General features: G+C 45.7%; 2 protein-coding genes across 2 annotated transcripts in view; both read right to left on the bottom strand.

The window, feature by feature from the left end:
• CKAP5 (cytoskeleton associated protein 5) overlaps positions 1-2766 on the bottom strand; it is a 29180-nt gene extending 26414 nt beyond the window's left edge. Inside the window, 2 exon segments of the mRNA XM_061564233.1 lie at positions 1085-1203; positions 2599-2766. Coding sequence (XP_061420217.1) covers positions 1085-1141 — 57 coding nt within the window. The 5' untranslated portion in view covers positions 1142-1203; positions 2599-2766.
• A 7816-nt stretch (positions 2767-10582) lies between these two features.
• LOC133350197 (low-density lipoprotein receptor-related protein 4-like) overlaps positions 10583-18033 on the bottom strand; it is a 132264-nt gene continuing 124813 nt past the window's right edge. Inside the window, 4 exon segments of the mRNA XM_061564298.1 lie at positions 10583-12582; positions 15854-15992; positions 17012-17099; positions 17769-17839. Of these exon segments, the coding sequence (XP_061420282.1) occupies positions 12295-12582; positions 15854-15992; positions 17012-17099; positions 17769-17839 (586 nt within the window). The 3' untranslated portion in view covers positions 10583-12294.

Here is an 18033-nt window from a genome sequence, read left to right as displayed (position 1 = left end):
ATCACTGAAGGGGATGAAGGCCAATGTTTGAGACTGGTGACTGAATGACAAAATAGACCCGAGGGGAAGACCGACAGAGATAGTAATGAGATAGTCATGTGCTGGAGCGAGATGGATTGTGGCATTGCAAAAATGCGAGAGATCGCGACAGAATGGGGAAGCCCTCATCTAACAGTGGACAGACCATGATTGATGCTGATGGAATGATTATGTAATGATGTATTAATAACACTATCAAGAGAAAATTAACTACTTCGGAAAAATAGATGATGCATTCTGCATACCTATTTTACATGTGAAAGTACTCGTTCTGCCGACATGCACATTAACTTTTACAGTTTATTAAATGCAGATATTTTCATTTACAAGGCAGCAATTGTAATATACAGTAGTCCCTTTACGCACACCACTTAAAAGCCATAAAGGAAACTGACGCAACGTGGGGTGAATGCAAATGCCCCCGTGATTACAAGTTGGGAAACACGTGGGCATTCTTACAGGAGGCCGTTAATTCTGTTGTTTGAGATATGTTTTAATAAAAACAATACAACATTCATGTCACGAGTTACAGCTGTAAGTGAACATTACTAATAAAAGAGGTGAAAGCTAATTGAGCCAATGAACTAATTTTCAAGACCTTTTAAAAATTAACAGCTACCAAGGTATAAGTTTTAGCCATTCTAATAGCTTTCATTCTCAACCTATTTCTTTACACAATACGCCACCGGATGTTAACAAAACACCTAAAAGGAAAAGTCCATCTCATCACATGTCGAGCCGATGACCAAATCACCCAGAATATCCTCAATGCCAGATCTTTAAAACCAGGGCGAGTTCAACCAGGACCAGTGCTTGTATGGGAGACCGCCATATATCGTGCTACATGCTACGTAGTGGGCAACATTAACATGATTGAGTTAAACTACCCTCTGCTACCCACCACCTATTATGCACTATGCTCCCAGGTAGATGCTGCCCAGCCTGGTTGATGAAATAACCCCCAAGACCCACACGGTGTGGGGGAGATCCATATCCAGCAGTGGACTGACCAAAGTGTTGCACATGTTGCAAAGTGTCCACCCACCTTGTGTTCACATCGTTGGTCAACTGGCAATTTCATCCACTCACTGTCGTCCGCCATGGCTGCATCCAAGGATCACTTCAACCCGCAGTGGAATTTTGGCCTTTCTCTCCTGCCGAAAACTATAACCAGGTAAATGTACAACAGCACGGACATTTTACCAATGTTGCAGCCGTCGAGGGTGTGCCGTATCGGAAATAATTACCCCCCCTCCCGACAGACCCGGTTACGCGTGCACACAACACGTATACAGTCACTGCATGCAATTTCGCCTATTAATTTTCTCCAAGCAATTTTCAACATTCTGCTGTTGGCAGTTTTTAATTATAAGCAACTTTTTATTCCAGACTGTCAACATTCAGCCGACGCACGGGCGAGGCGCTAATTACGCAATAAGCCCCAGGTGCCAGTTGCATAAAACACCATAGGGAACACATTTATTTCGTATGGTATCTGTGCTTTGTGTTCAGTTTATCCTTCCACGCACCTCCGCATAGCACGGGTTGGCTACGTATGGTGCTAAATAAGTTCCACGTACATGCATTTCTATTTGCGGATACTTTAATGCTGCGTTCAGAGGAAAATAAATGTCAAGGTGTTTTATGCCACTGCTAACAGGAAATTCGACACTGAATGGCTCTCGTTTCTGAATGAAGGCTTCCACACACCATGTCCGTGACGAGGGGTTGTTTGACCTTACTTCACAAAGCTAGTCATTGCGAATTGGTGAAAGGGAGTGAGGCCCAGAACCCTTTCCGATATCATACGCCACTGACATAGAGTGGCTCGCGAATCGAACTTAGGTGGTCGAGTTTACATCGCAGTGCGCTCAATGCAGCACGATTGAAATATATCCCGTAAGCATGTAAACATCAACGTAACTAGGCGTTGTTGCTCTTTGTTTGACCATACTTCACCCGCAGTGGTCACTGCCGGGTGTTGAAGGTGGTAGGGTTGGTTGGTTAGGGGGGTATACCAAGTGACAGCGACCACTCGCGAACAGCGACTACGAATGGTAACCCCGAGGGGCGCGTTCATAGCGCAGTGCGCAATCATCAACAACAACAACAAAGTAGAATGCAGTCCGAACGTGAAACGTTCAGAGTCAATTCAACGCTACTCGCGAAGGAAATCGTAAAGGAGGCAGCTAGCTGTGCGCCCTCAACACGGAGCACAAACACGCCGCCGCCGCCTTCGTTGTTAGTAACGCGGCGAAACCGTGGCCGACCATCGACGCTTCTGGCGGTGTTGGCGGGGGGTGGGCAATACATCGCGCTTTGTCCACGAGTCGACCGCTCGCACCGAGGGCGTCGCGCTCGGGACAATGCAAGGCAATCCCGGCGCGAAGGGCACAAATGACGAGTGTGTCACAGCTGAACGAGAGACGAGAACTGGCCGCGCACAGCGTGGGCCCGAGGCCGACGCGACGCGCGGCCTAGGGCCCACGGAGAGGCGCTCGCCTCGCCTAGATGCCCCCCCACCCACTACCTTCACCGCCGCTACCGCTCCCAACTCACCCGAGGCTTTGCGCTGCGTCGTTACAATGTAAAGAAAATGACAATCTTCGGGATGCGAAGGGTATGCGATTAAATCATTTTGTTCGCGGTTTTAACAAAAATCACCAAACGACGCGAGCGACAGAGCGCGGTGGAGGCGCCTTGCGATGCGGGGCGGTTTGAATAGTGACGTCACCCGCCACTGGGCGAAGAAACGCGACGCTGATTGGTCGACGGCCGCGGAGACGTTGGGGGCCCCGCCGCGCTAAGCGCGCCGCCGATTGGTCGGAATGTGATAACAATGCGATTTAAAAAATTGGGATCTCCGCCCACACCAACCAACCCCCCACCCCACGACCCTCCACCCCCCCCCCACATCTCTCCCACCGCCATCCCACAACCCCCCACCCTACAACCCCCTCCACCCCAAACCCGACAACCCCCCCCACCCCACAACCCCCCCCCCCCCACAATCCCCACAACCCTCCACCCCCTACACCCCCCCCCCACATCCCCCCCACCGCCATCCCACAACCCCCCACCCTACAACCCCCACCACCCCAAACCCGACAACCCCCCCCACCCCACAACCCCCCCACAATCCCACATCCCCTCCACCACCACCCCACAACCCTCCAACCCCACAACCCCCCCCACCCCACAACCCCCCCACCCCACAACCTCCACAACCCCCCCACATCCCCCCACCGCCACTCCACAAGCCCCCACCCCACAACCCCTCCACCCCACCACCCCAAAACCCCCCACCACCCACCCCCCCTTCCTCGTGTTTCTACTCGGGAGTTTCGTGTTGAACAGCGTGCCAGTGGAATTCCTCCAAACTGGGGGTTGATGCTTTTTGTGCAGCGTGTTATGCGGCGTGTATATATTTTTGTATTTTTTTGGGGGGGAGGGGGGGGGTCGCGCATTGCATCTCGTTCGCAATTGTAACCCGAGTCTCACGCGTGCCATGCACTTGTGGTGGTGGTGTTGGTGGTGTTCAGTCACGGTGTTTGTTCGTGACCTAATCAAAATACTGGACTATGTATTTATATTGGAGGAATCTGATGAGCTATAAATAAATAAAAATTCAGACGTGTCCAGTCGGGGCACGGGGTCAGAACGTTACAACAATACACAAAACAACAAGTCACTGAAGCAAATCTTCTTCTTCTCTATATATATAAAAAGGGAAATTTGTGATTATGCTTCTGTTCGAGATGTTTAGCGTACTTCCCAACATGCAACAAACTTGAAATTTGCCATGTGGGTACTTTCCAGACTGTACACCTTACAAAAATCATTAAAAAAATAGACTTTTGTATTTTGGGGGGGGGGGGGGGCTCAAAAATGCAAAAAAAATTTGCAAGGCAGGTGAGCTGTGACGTCACATATGTCATGTGACCCGCGCACGTGGAAGCGTAACGCATTGTCGTGTAGTGCTTAGCGCGCTGCGCTACGAACCCGGCGACCCGAGTTCGATTACGGCTCACGGCCACCACCGGTGACGATTATTTGCACCGATCCTGGGCCTTCCCTAGGTCGACTCAGCCTCAAACGAGTAACTGGTGTGCTGTGTGAGCATCGCCACTGGGGAGACAAAGGCAGCCGGGCGTGGTGATAAAACAACACGTGATAAAGAAAACACATTTATTACAAAAGGCCGATAACACTTTAATAAATAGAAGACCAACATAACTTGCTGCTGCTTTCCCGCTTGTCAATGCGGTTCCTCCTGTTTTCTTTCGTTTCGAGAGTGAGCGAATACTGTGTGCGCTTTAAGTTCAAATTATCATTCCACTATGAGATGTGTTAATTTGCAGCTTGCAGAAGTGAATGTCAGAGCACTACTTTTGAGGATCTCTTCACGTGACTCCTTATTCACGCGCTAAGGGGCGCTGCACTCCCCACGCTAATATGTCATATTGATTGATTGATCGTCCCAAGTTTAAATGCAATGTGTTGCATTTTTGTGCATTCAATCGATCGGGTTGAGACCATCATCAACTCGCTATACAGAATTGAGTAAATTTGTTTAATCGCCGGAGTTGAACCCGGTCACTCTGACCTCTAAGCCACCACCGGACCACCTCTTATATCCATATCTTTCACCTCTATGTATGTATGTTGACCTTCTTTTGCACCGTACGTAGCCAGCCGTGGTAATTTCACTCACACGGTCATTGCAATAATACGTAATTTAAGATTCATTATGGAACCTTTTGAGTCAGATCACTGGAATAAAATGTCATAAACCCTCTTCCACCCGACAAAGCCAATTAATGCAGTTTCCATGTGAAAATGCGCATCAATTTATAACTGATCCAGCACACCGGTTGACTGTGGAGAAATCTCACAAAATTTAAATGTGTACGACGTTTTGCTGGTAGCTAGAACCAGCATCAGCAGGCAGTAGCCATAATTGTTTAAATGTTATCCAGCGTTTGGCCTTAAATAGGGGACGTGATGCCATCAATGTTAGCGCTGGTTAATATAAAGGTGGATACAGTATATACCCACGTAGTAAAACTGATTAGTCATAGATACATCTTTGCACTAGATGGTTGTTAGATTATAATAAATGTTAAATATGTTCATATAAGGTACACGTTTACATACTAATTGATTAGTAATGGTATAATGATGCTGTTATGGTTTAAATTAATGTAAATACTTTTTTTATGAAGGTTGTCATCTGATTGTTTAATGATGCGTTTCCAAGCTGCACCCAGCATATAGCTGTCAGCTCGGTTAAAATACTGGATTATTTTCTGTCAATTACAATATATTTTTAAAATAGTCTTGGCCAATAGTAATTCGTTTTGCATATAACATCAACATGATCAAAATCAATTGAACGTCCTTGGTTTGGCAGACGTGTTCCGTAGCTCCCGGCAATTGTGTTTGTGAGAATGTGATGTACCTGTGATATTATTTTATTCTTTTACATATCTTCAGTCGAACATAGCATTTGCCACAAGTTTAAGTACTCTGGTAAACTTCTTCTGTTGTAGTTTGAGTAAAGTTCTTCTTTGGGACCAGTCCAAGTCAAGATTTCTATTGTGTACTGTGCAAAATGTCACTCAGATTTAAATTCTCCAAAAAACCAGCCACATTATCAATGACTCCTGCAATAACCGACAGTTTCCTTTCCTTTTTTCATACCAGATTTGTTTATCACACTCAGTACTCTGTTGAATAATTTCATCCATTCAATTGTAGCATTTTTTTACATGTTTAATCTCACTCCTCATATCTGACATAGTTTTTGCCTAAGATATGAGCGTCTGCGGATGAGAGAGCATTTTTGTTGTGGGTGATGGTGGTGTGTGCGTGCATTCAAAGGCATCGGTGTGGAATTTTTTTTGATGGACGCTGTCTGTTTTGTTTATATTGGGACCATGGCCAAGTAGAAATCTAGATTTAGGAGGCTATTGCCTCCTCAAAACTGGTCAGAATGCCATTGAGGTTGAGTTTAACAGCTTTAATCAATTGACCCGGTGTGCTGAACTAATAAATAATTGGCATGTTTTGTTTACGTGACAAACCTAACCAATCGGCTGTGTCGGCTTGTGGCAGGTTTAACGACACATTTATATTTACGCAATACAACCCAAAACCTTTTTTTTATGAAGCTACAAATATGAGGCTGTATGTTTTGTTACATCTAATGTTCAATTATATGTAGCAGAACCAATGATTGTGTTATTGGTTTTCATGGGATACCGATTTTGAGAATCTTTGGCCAACCGAAAAGTATTGGTGGTTTTGATGCCCTTGGTTGAATCAAATATGGTTCCTCCTTGTGAATTTATGATTTTCAATGATTTATGTTGCCTTAAGTTCCAATTTATTGGTCGGGTCTCATTTAATGTTAAGGTAGGTACCCTCAATTAGTAAATATCTTATTTTGTTGTCATAAACCACAAGGAACATCACAACTGTGGATCAGCCTTTTGTCTGCAGATATTACAATGTCTGTGCTTGATGCCAATTTTATGAAAGCGTTTTCCTCAGTCAAGATAATTTTGTTTTTGGTAATTTACTGTCACCATAAACTCACACTAACCAGTGCGAAGTACATTAAAAAAAACTCATGACTGACATAGCATGAGGCCTTCATCCAGCAGTGGATTTATAAACGGCTGTAATTATATACATTTACATCATGGGACCTCCTTTGCCAGTACCAAAATATGAGAATAGATTTCCCCCTTTTTTATGGCAACAAAGCAGGTGTTAAGATGTTAAAACACCAAACTGAAACCTTTTTCAAGGAATCATGTCTGCATTAACCAGAATACTTGTGGTCAGAATGCAAACAAAAAGCGTACTCTGATAATAAAATATTGAATTGCCTCTGCCAATTTGTATTATTCGGTAACCCTAAGGTACCGCCACGAGAATCAATTGTAAAGAAAAAAGTATAACTGTATCAATACACACACACACTATTTCCTGGGGACAGTTTTGTCCTAAATTCATTCCCCTTACTCATGAAGACGTGCAGATTATTTTGTTGTTGCACACAATGGACAGCAAACGCCTGATGGCGGTGGTGACGGTGTTCCAGTGTTCATGCTGTGTGGAGTTGCCGGTCGCTTAGATTCTAGATTTGAAGCTTTCGTGACTGCAAGGATCCATACTCTTAGTTTTTTCGGTAAAGTCACGTAGGTAAAAAAAATGAAATTAAAATTAATGAAAATATAATTTTATTTTCATTAATTTTAATTTCATTTTATTTTCATTAATTTCATTTATTTTCATTAATTTTAATTTCATTTTTTTACCTACGTGACTTTACCGAAAAAACTAAGAGTATGGTCGCTTAGATGTTGGTGCGGAGCACAAAGGGGGCACTGGACCCAGCATGCCAGCTCCTTGCCTACACACCGACACCAAGCCGCTGGGCGTCCACACAACAACAGTTGTCGACATTGAACAAGATACAACACGCGCTGGCGAATGTTTATTTTTGTCAGGTTATGGCAAAGAGGTGCCGCTCGCGCTGTCTTTTCCATCAACAGCAATCGGATAATCACGTCGTCTTTTTTAATGTTTTGTGTTCCCATGAGAATTTCGCATGTGCTTCCAGCGAGGAAACTAATGTTTTATTGGGAGAAGTCTTGTGACAAATATCTTTCGCAAGCCATTCTTCGACACTTGCGTTGTGGGCTTTCTGGATTGTTATTCCACATATCAGTGTGAGCAGGGCCGTATTGTCCAATATGCACATTTAGGCACAGTGCCTAGCTAGGGCCGACGAAAACTAAAGGGCCTACGAAAAAAATGTGACCGTGTGTTTTTTGTTTGTTGAATGTTATCGATTAAAATGAAACGGCATCCTTTTAAAGCTGCGTCATCCTATTTGATAATCGTAGTAAAAAAATGTGAATACATTTTCGCTTGTATTTTTAGGCTTACCTGTTTTTTTTAATAATTTAAAATAAAATCTGCTTATCTGCGGCACACAATGCGCGGTTGTAACATGGGCAGCAGTGTCAATTGTAGAAAGTTATCACTTAAAACCTGCAAAACAGAACTACCGAGGGCGTACAAGAACCTTTAATCCGACCCTGAGTGTGAGGCTTGGATATATAGTACACAAAGAGAGAGAGAGTATATGGTACAGTCATTGCAACCCCGGCAACACAGTCCGTGAGCTGAATGGCCGGTCATGTTGGAAGCAGCAACTGTGCTAAAGTGGAAAAGGTTTTGCACGGGCTGTTTCATCCGCGGCTGTCAACACATTCATATTTAATGACGGATATGTGCATTGTGTGCGTAAAGGGAACAATCCTGACAATCATGTTATAGTACTGATAAACTGATGGAACATTCAAATCAGAATTGCTATGTATTTCCACTTTACAATCTTCTACAATTGAATGATAAACTTTCGTTAAAAAAAACACATTCCTACTCATGAACGAAATTTACTGATTAAAATTTGCAGGTTAATTCGCAGCGACACAAGGTGGCATATACAGTGTCGCGCGTATGTGTAGCTTTATTAATGTCATCGTCATTGAAGATAAATATAACCCTAACCGTTGACTTTACTTTTGCAAAGGAGAACTGACACTCCAACTGGAACATATTTTTTTATAGCCATTGCGGAATCCAGGCCTTATCAGACTGTCAATAACTCGAATCAGTCTCGAGTTCTCAGCCAGCCGCTCTGCAATTTTATGGGTTAAAGTATAAACCCCATAAACTTCAAACTCCCAACGGCTCTGCTTCAGCAGCAGCTGTGACCCTTATTAGAACGGGACGTTCATGTGATGGTGAGCTTTAGTAAAATGACACTTGCCCAGAGCAACTGTATGATTACTTTACCCAATCACAATACAATAAAATTTTGACTTAAAACTTTTGTGACTGCAGGAATTAATATTCTTTTGTTATTTCGCTAAAGTCACCTAGATAGAAAAATAATATTAACTTTATTTTTCATTATTGTTTTTCAATCTACGTGACATTACCGAAAGAACCAAAGAACACAATACGATTTTTTAACTATTTCACTGAACTTATTATTTATTTACCAGAAGCGACCTGGCCACAGATGATAGCTCAACGAAGTGGCTTATGTGGAAATCTATAGCAGCCAAATACTCTAAACGCATGTTTCTAAGTGTGGAGGGGAAAAAAAACGGAGGACCCGCAGAAAACTAGACGCGACCACGGGGAGAGAGACGCTCCAACTCCAAATATACAGCAGTAGGCGTTGGTGTTTTCTTGAGACGTGTTTATCACCACAACTATATTAAACAATCGACACGCTCACATATGCCCACAACCTATTGGCAGGGAGATTGTATAACTGTTTCTGTTATGCAGATAGTCGTTGTGCATGTAAATGAACAGTGCTTTGCCAATCCACTGCTGAATGAGGGCATCTTAATACGTGCGGTTCGTGAGGGTTATTTGACCAAACTTGACCACGGCTGGCCTGTGCAGGGTTGGTGAAGGCACGGAGAAGTTTAGTTGTAGCATAGATGTACAGTACAGCAATGGATTTTGCTGCATTGGCCTCTGCTGATAACCGAGTCCCACAGCCGCCTAGAGCACATGTATTGTACATCCCACTTTACCATGGAATGTTGTGCCCAACATTGTCCCAACAGTTCAAGCCACGTGCCAAGCTTGGCTCAACGTTGTAATCACCAGCGAAACATCGAACTCAAATTGTAAACGTTATGGGTTTACTCTCTAACACACCATTGCGCTGAAGTAGCAACTAATTGACACGTTTTGTTTACATGAGAAACTTTACTAACTGGCAGTGTCGGGTGGTGGCGGGTTTAACGACACATTTACATTTACGCAATCTCACCCAACAACCTTTATTATGGATACTGGTCGTGAAAGCCTCCTACCACGTGTTAAGCCAACGTTTTACTGGAGTGGTGGTCGCTCCAGGTTCAACCCCTGCTTACCTCCCGGGATCTGTCGAGATCAGGCACATTGTGGGTAATTTCGTCAAAGACAATTCAGAGACTCTTCTACTTACGAACGCTCAACTTACGAACTTTCATAGATACGAACAAACCTGTCCGTATGTCCAGTTGCCTGTTCGGACCGAGAGTCGTAAGTTCAACAGCCGCGCAATAGATGGCGGTGATGGCATCTACATCTGCAGAATATGAAGAACCAGTGACATCTACGTCTACAGGAGATTATACAACTTTTAAAGCCATTCCCCGTGTTTGAGTGTACACGCCGTACAACACGTTTGGAATCGACGGGAGTAAAGTTGGACTTACGAAGAAATCGACTTACGAACAGAGACCTTTGCAGCCCAACAACGTTAGTAAGTAGATGAGTCCCTGTTAAGTCAATAAGAGGAGAATATACAGCACTGCGACTGTACATTTAGGTTGACAAAAATAAAAACATCACACGAAGTGGCGCAGAAATTAATAATTTAATTTACCCCCTTTACCACCATGTTTAAAAAAAAAAAACTCCAATGCAACTACAAATCACACCGTACAGTATGAACGAGCTTTAAACGTTTATGAAGTGTTGTTTGTGTAAACATTACAAAAAGTAAATACAAAACAATTCTTTTTCGCGACGACGAGTACTACGAGAGTTACGAGAATTATCATAAAATGGCAAAACAGTAGTTCAAAAGAATACAATATTAGACATCATGGTATACTATCTTGACAATAGTTAAATACATACGTTATGTCATAATACAACTCTACGACTTGCCATAAAATAAGTATAATTTCAATGCAATAAAATATATATATAGACTGTGTAATTTACAAAGTGAGGCAAAATGGAGATGATATCATCCAGGTTACTCATAGTAAGGTGTAGTTTCCCATCAGTCCCATTGCAGTGACTGGTCGCCACAACACGTGGGTGGGCGATTGTAAGGTTCCTAAGCCAATTGACCAGGTAATTTGGACTGTACCACAATGGGCAACCGATGAGTCGCACCGGCACTGCCCACGACGTGAAATGTATTTCAGTTCGAATTCAAGTGAGCAACGCGGACAATCATCTCTTACTGATGTGGCCTGACTCCTGAAGCAATATCAGAAACAATATTCTTTCGCGATTGACTGTATATATTGAAAATATTTAACCAGGAAAAAATAAACACCCCTCCCACCCTCGTATTCTTGGCTTCTCCTGTCCATTCCCCATAACGATATTTAATGCAGAAGTATAAAAGAACGGCAATTTAATTAATAACAATAAAAAAAAAAACTGTACAACACACAAAATACACTGCAAATAAAATGCCTGAAATTTAAGCACTGCTTGGCGAAGGGTGACAATGGGGCGCACGTTTGAGAAGGAGCCCCCCACAAAGAGCTGCGAGTTTCCACGGGGACACATTTATCCGTTCAGCAGAAGACCGTACCACTGCAAGCCATTGACGGTCTCCTTACAAGGGGGGGAGGGGGTTACACACCGCGCGTTTTATCGTACCGCGATACAACATAACCAACATGTGCCTACTGCAAATTAAATATAAAGCAGCCAACAAAACCCAGTGGTTATTACCGTAACATTAAATAATGCAATATGTTTTTTTTTCCATCTATATAACAAAACAACTCTTATAGTTTTTTTTTCTCCTCCGCCACGTAATAAATGAAAGCAACACTTTCTACAGATTAAAAAAAGAAAAAAGCATAGTTCTCTTTTAGCACGTGACCATATCTTCAAAACATTTTAATTACAAAGTCAAGTTTCTCTTGTGTGTGTTATGGCCACTTTGTTGGCAATGCAGTCTTCTGAAAGTTCAACTCGTCAAGGCTTCTTGGGGATATCTCCAGGTATGAGATATCAAATTTTCTGCCGTCGTCTGTGATATCCTGCCGTGGTCCAACGGCTGCTTCACTTTCCAGTTCTCCCAGAGTCCCTTGATAATTAAATTTTTAAAAAATCATTGCATCACGGAGGGGCAACACCATTACTGTTGGGCATATAAAAAACAAGAACAACTTGCAATTCTGATCCACGTGTTTAGAGTCAATCACTGGCTGCAGTTAAACCACAAAAAAAACGAAACCCACCCAAAACCTAAACCAGTTATTTTTTTGGCAAAGCCCACGCCGTCACACGTCGCTCTCCGTGAGCTCGCCCCTCTGCGGCTGGTACATCACGTCCCACGCGGGCCTGGGCGGCGCGCCAGGCGATGACCCGTCCGAGGGACCCGCCAGCCCCAGGCGGCTGCCGGTACTGCTACACTGCGACTCCGTCTCCTCCTGCAGCAGGTGTTCTGTCTCCGCGTCGGGCGCCCGCTTCTCCAGCACGTGGCTGCCCAGCGACGAGGCGGCGGCGGCGGTGGCGGCGCGCGGCCCGCCCAGGGCCTGGCCGCGAGGGACACCAGGGGCCCTCGCGGAGGCGGCCGTCCCAAAAGGACCCGTCGTCGTACTCGTCGTCGTCGTCGGCTGCCGGGCGGTGCTTGATGAGGTGGAGGCCCTCAGTGGGCGCCAGAGGCCGCCGCGTCGGGGAGACGTCCACCAGGCCCTGCGGGTGGCGCACAAGAGCGGTAAGCGTGTGATGGCGCCGCCGGTGGTGGTCACGGCGCGAGAGCATTGGGAGCCCTGGGTACAAAGTCCTATTTTGAGTGCGCCACGTGAAGACAACCGTGATACGTTGGACAAGCTGCATAGCTTCATTATATCACAATTGTGTGAAATAATGCATGGTAAGTTTTGAGTTTATTTCATTGAGATCTGAGCTCCAGCTGATTAGAATCAGAATATTTATTTATACTGGAGGAGGAATCAAATTAGCTATGAAGCTCTTTTTCACAAATGTCTCGTAGGGGTCAGATTAGAAAGTTAAGTTAATATTTGGTGTACCCCTATATATATATTTTAGTTTTAATCGAGGGGCCCTTGAGCTACCTGAGGCTCTTTTGCTTTGTGTGATAACACCTAGCGCCACCACTGGATGGCGCAACGATGAAATATCGATTCTTACGCCCAGCATGTGAAATTGAGTCCAGCATGTGAAATTGAGTCCAGCATGTGCATCAAATACTGGGTATGATAAGAAATTTGATTCGTGTGTGTGTGTATATATGGTATCGAATAATTTAGTGCATGTGACCCCTGGCAGCCATTACAGACGCTACGTGAACAATGTTTAAAAGAGGATAGCTTTTCAAATATTCTTGCCTAAATAGTGATAATTCATCCGATCAGAGCGAGGGAAGTGGGGGGGGGGAAATTGTTCCACACCTATAGAGCATTCGTGGGAGTCAGGTGCCACGGGTGCTGCCAGGACACAGCAAGGGTTCCTTTAGGGAACGGGCCATTATCAGTGGCATCTGTACAGGCTGCTCTCTCACATTAAGCCTGCTAAGCAAGTTCCATTTTTACTATTTATGCATTTCTCTTCAAGGAGTGCATTAACCGCCTCGCTGGTTATGCATTTTTTATGAGGCTTTTAAAATGTGTAGATGTGCGTTTCTATAGCTTTGTACGCTTAACGTGGTTGCCAATGGGTATTCCCTTACATTCAGCAAATGTTATATTTCATGAAATGTAATATTGTCTCTGTGTGATTTATGATTGACAGCCCTTTGTGAATCCATCGCTGGATGAAGGCCTCCCCACACCATATCGGTCATGGGGGTTGTTTGACCATACTTCACCACGCTGGAAAGTAGAGGTTGGGGAAGGAGGTATCAGGTATCTCGCCACGGATGTTAGTCGTGGTCGGGAATCGAACTCGGATCACGGGGTTCATAGGGTAGTCCACTCATCGCTACGCCACCAACTCTCCCTTCTCAGCATACCTCAACGTATATTTCACGGATCACTGATGAGTCGATTAGCTGAGTAGTTTCAACACAAATGGAAATGGCGTTTGTTAATTCACGATCCAAAATGCGAAATGTGTAAATTATTAATCGATTGACGCACCAACTGTATTGACAGTTACGTTAAAATATTCACACAGAGAACGCGGCACAAAAAACATCACGCCAGCACATGCAGTGTAAAAGTCACCCTCTCAAAACATACCCCGGGAGAAAAAAAAAAGACTAATAGCTCGGTAAAAAAACTAATTCGGTTGGAAATGGGGGGATCTGGTGCATGGCACGAAATTAAAGGATGGATGGGATGAAAAAAAAAACACCAGTTAGGAATGAAACGCGACAGAACGAACGGGGCGGCGTTCCTTCGCATTCTACAGGGTGCGTCTAAAGTCAGGAGCCGGCCGGAGCGTCTTCGTGGATACTGCGTAGGATCACATTGGTTAGGCCGCGTGGCCGCTCTCTCCTTCGTGATAATTGGTTTTTTACCCTTTTATCTGGCAACAAAACTGACACATTTTTTACAAGGAGTCATGTTTGCATTGACCACAATACCTGCAGTCATAATGCAAACAAAAAAAAATAACTCTGATAATGTATGCACTGTCCTTGAAGTTGATTGGTCCACACCCGAGACAGCTTTCCTTAGAGCCTAGTCTCACATGGTGTTGGACCAGATGACGCCAAAAGGCGCATACATTATCAGAGTTATGTTTTTTGTTTGCATTATGACTGCAGGTATTGTGGTCTATGCAAATATGACTCCTTGTAAAAAAGGTGTCAGTTTTGTTGCCAGATAAAGGGTAAAAAACCAATAATCATATTTTTACTGGCAAATGAGGTTCGAATGGTGTAAATTCTTACCCCGAGCTCTCTCTCCTTCATGTTGTGCCGCGAATGTTGTCCAACACCGTGTCTGACATTTCCACTCAAAGCCAAATCGGTTGCCGCAGGACTTGCCAGCACGTGGGTCCTAACATCGCGCGGTACAACCTCAAAACTCCCCGGAGAAATACTGTGGCTATTTTGATGCTCATTGAATACGTGAGCCGACTGTGCTCAGATCAACGTGGACGTGCCGACGAGCGATCGAGCATCCCGTGCGAAAAATGCTCGCGACGTGCATGTCCAATCGAATACTGCACGGTCCGAGCGTCCGCTGTACAACTGACTGCACAGACGTACGGGCTCCTGATGTTTTTGCTGCACCCTGTAGGCCATGCAGCAGCTAGATGTCTCCACGCTGGGTCGTGGCGCACACACACATCGCATGCCCAACCGGTACCTGATGCAAACGAGGCTCAAAATATAAAGGGAGACAAAGAGTCGCTTGAAAATCCCAGCTGTAAGGTGACACAAGAATGCAACGGAATGAAAACCTGAGTGGGTGACAAATACTGCACAAGAGATTCAGATTATTTGTCATACTGCCTGCCAATGCAGTAATGTTAAACCTTGGCAGCATGTACATTTTTGTCCCTCTGCCTATGACTAATAATTATAACGATTTCCTTTATGTACCCAGAGGCTCACTGAGTCTTAAGACTCTTTTTGAGGAGAGTCCTGCATCGGTATGTTTGTCCTCAATTCCATTAACGAGTTGTTGTTGTTTTTGTTGCTTCATATTGGTGGTAAATGGAGAGAACCCACACGTAATGGGGTGGGGGGGAGGGGTAACACTCAAAACTCCACACAGATGGATTCAATCCACTGCTGTCCTGCCATCAGCTGGCCACCTGGCTGCCCAGGTAGTCTCCCCAAGAGCTCCCACGACCTGACTCAGGCCTGTACAACAACACAAGGCGCCTTGTCCCAGCAGGAGGCTTTTCTCGAGGCTAGCTGGCTAGTTGTGGCACGGTGGGTGGGGGTTGGGGGGGGGGGCATCGTGGGGCGTGCACCTCCGATTAGCACGGGTGGCTACGTACGGTGCGAAAGAAGTTCAACGCACAGTACACACACGTACGTACGCACCTCCTTGTAGTGAACGTGGCTTCTGCCCGGCGCTTTGTGCGCGACCTCCAGCTTCACGGCCTGCGTGGCAACTCGGTAGGAGGGGTTCGTGTAGATGAGGTTGTCTGACGTCGGGTCCTCAAATGCAGTCTTCTTTTTCCTGCGGTCAGAAAGACAGAAGGGGAGGAGGAGGAGGAGAGAAACTAAAACATCCGTATTCAAGAATCTGCATTTGACAGCCAAGTTTGTCACGGAACTCACTTGAGCCACTTACATAATACAGAGTCGGGAGAACAGCCCATTCTCACTGTTAATGGTCGAGATAATAAATAGTGGAGTGGTTGTGGTGACGGTTAGGAGAATGGGTGGGAGTGGTTAAGGAGGGGTAGTGATAAATGTAGTGATAGGGTTGAGGTAGTGATAGGGGTTGGAGTAATGATAGGGGCTGGGATAGTGATAGGGGTTGACATAGGGATTGGGGTAGTGATAGGGGTTGGGATAGGGGCTGGGGTAGTGATAGGGGTTGGGATAGAGGTTGAGGTAGTGATAGGGGTTGGAGTAATGATAGGGGCTGGGGTAGTGATGGGGGTTGGGATAGGGGTTGGGGTAGTGATAGGGGTTGAGATAGGCCTCGTCGGAGCTGGGGAGACCAGGCAGTAGCAGTAGCAGGATGGGCTAGGGCAGGGGTCGGCAACCTACGGCTCCGGAGCCGCATGCGGCTCTTTACGGGCTGCTTCTTGACGATGAGTACGTATGTACTCAGATGCATTGCGGCTCTTGAAATACTGAATTTTGTACCGAATTGGAAAGAAATGGCTCTTCTTGTTATTTTGGTTGCCGACCCCTGGGCTAGGGAGAAGAGATGAGATTTAAGGGAGGAACAGATGCAGGTTGAGAGTGCAGATGATTGTTTTATGGGCACTTGGAGTTTGATCCAACTACACGGGCATCTGTGGGTTGCGGGGGGGGGGGGGTATGTGCCGGGCTGCTGACGAAGGTGGATGGACCGCGGGAAACCCCATTTCATCCTCGCAGCAGCGCCAATGCCAACCGCGCTTACACCGCCATCTTTGAGCGTTCCTAACGTTTGGGACCGCCCCGATGTAACCACAAGACGGCGGTCGCTGCGTGGAGGTTGTGTGGTTGCGCTGCGAGGTCGCTGCGGGCCAGACTCGTCACCTGCACACGATGATGATGGCGATGAGCGCCAGGACGCTGACGAGGGACATGGCCAGACCGACGATGTATGCCGTGTGCAGACCGGAATCTTTCAGGGATAAGAAAAAAAAACCACACACAAATTAAAAAGCAAAACATTTCACAACATCCAGCTCATCTTGAGATCGGGCACACTTTGGGTGACTTTGTCTGAGGCAATCGCACAGTAAGGCTCCGGTTAAACATCTAGAATGTTACGTAAGTTGTTTACAAATCCCGTAAGTATTACTCAAGCTCGAGAACCTGGGCACGTGACAGTGGATTATTGATAACGGAGGGAGTTGACTGTTCTCTCACACCGCCTAGGCCAACTCAGCCTTCAGATGTGTACCTGGCGCGGTGTGTAAACATCACCACTCACTTTCACTGCACCGCGCGTTTTCAGATGCGCTTCTGCGGCCGTTTGGAGCGCTCTTGCTTCGAATGCTCGGAAGCCACTGGAGCTATGCACTTTTAAATCTCAATTGAAAACTCATTTCTTGAGGACTGCTTTTTGTGTTTACTTTCTTGTCCTTCCCCAGCACCTCCAATTGGGACGGTTCGCGATGTACTGGTGCGAAACAAGTTCAACATACATACACACACCCATCTGGGAGCCCCGTTTGCCTGGCATTATACTATCGAGTATAGAGACTGGTCGTGAGTGACTGATGCAGGGCGACAAAGCCTGAAGGTCTGCTGCAAGCACAGCTCCTGAGGCTGCGAGGGCACCACTCACCGCTGGCAACCCGCGCCGTCTCGTTGTAGAGAGCTCCGCACAGTCGCCCTCCCTCCGCATTCTCCATGCACCTGCGTGGAAAGCAACGGCGTCATGCTTCACCGTTATCGCCGCCCCCCCTCCCCGCGCCCCCACTCTCGCGATGGACCCGATGACTCGCCACAGGGTATTTCTGAGTAGAAACATTCAGAGGCCCCGTAGCTCTGGCCAGATTGCTCATCATTGTCACCATCGTCATCATCAAATCTAACATTTCGATTTAAAG

Source organism: Lethenteron reissneri, chromosome 33 (genome assembly GCF_015708825.2).
Source record: "Lethenteron reissneri isolate LAM-NWPU_2019-01 chromosome 33, ASM1570882v1, whole genome shotgun sequence".
Classification (NCBI taxonomy): Eukaryota; Metazoa; Chordata; class Hyperoartia; order Petromyzontiformes; family Petromyzontidae; genus Lethenteron; species Lethenteron reissneri.
Note: the sequence above shows the minus strand (reverse complement) of the source record. Positions and strands in the feature narration are given on the sequence as shown.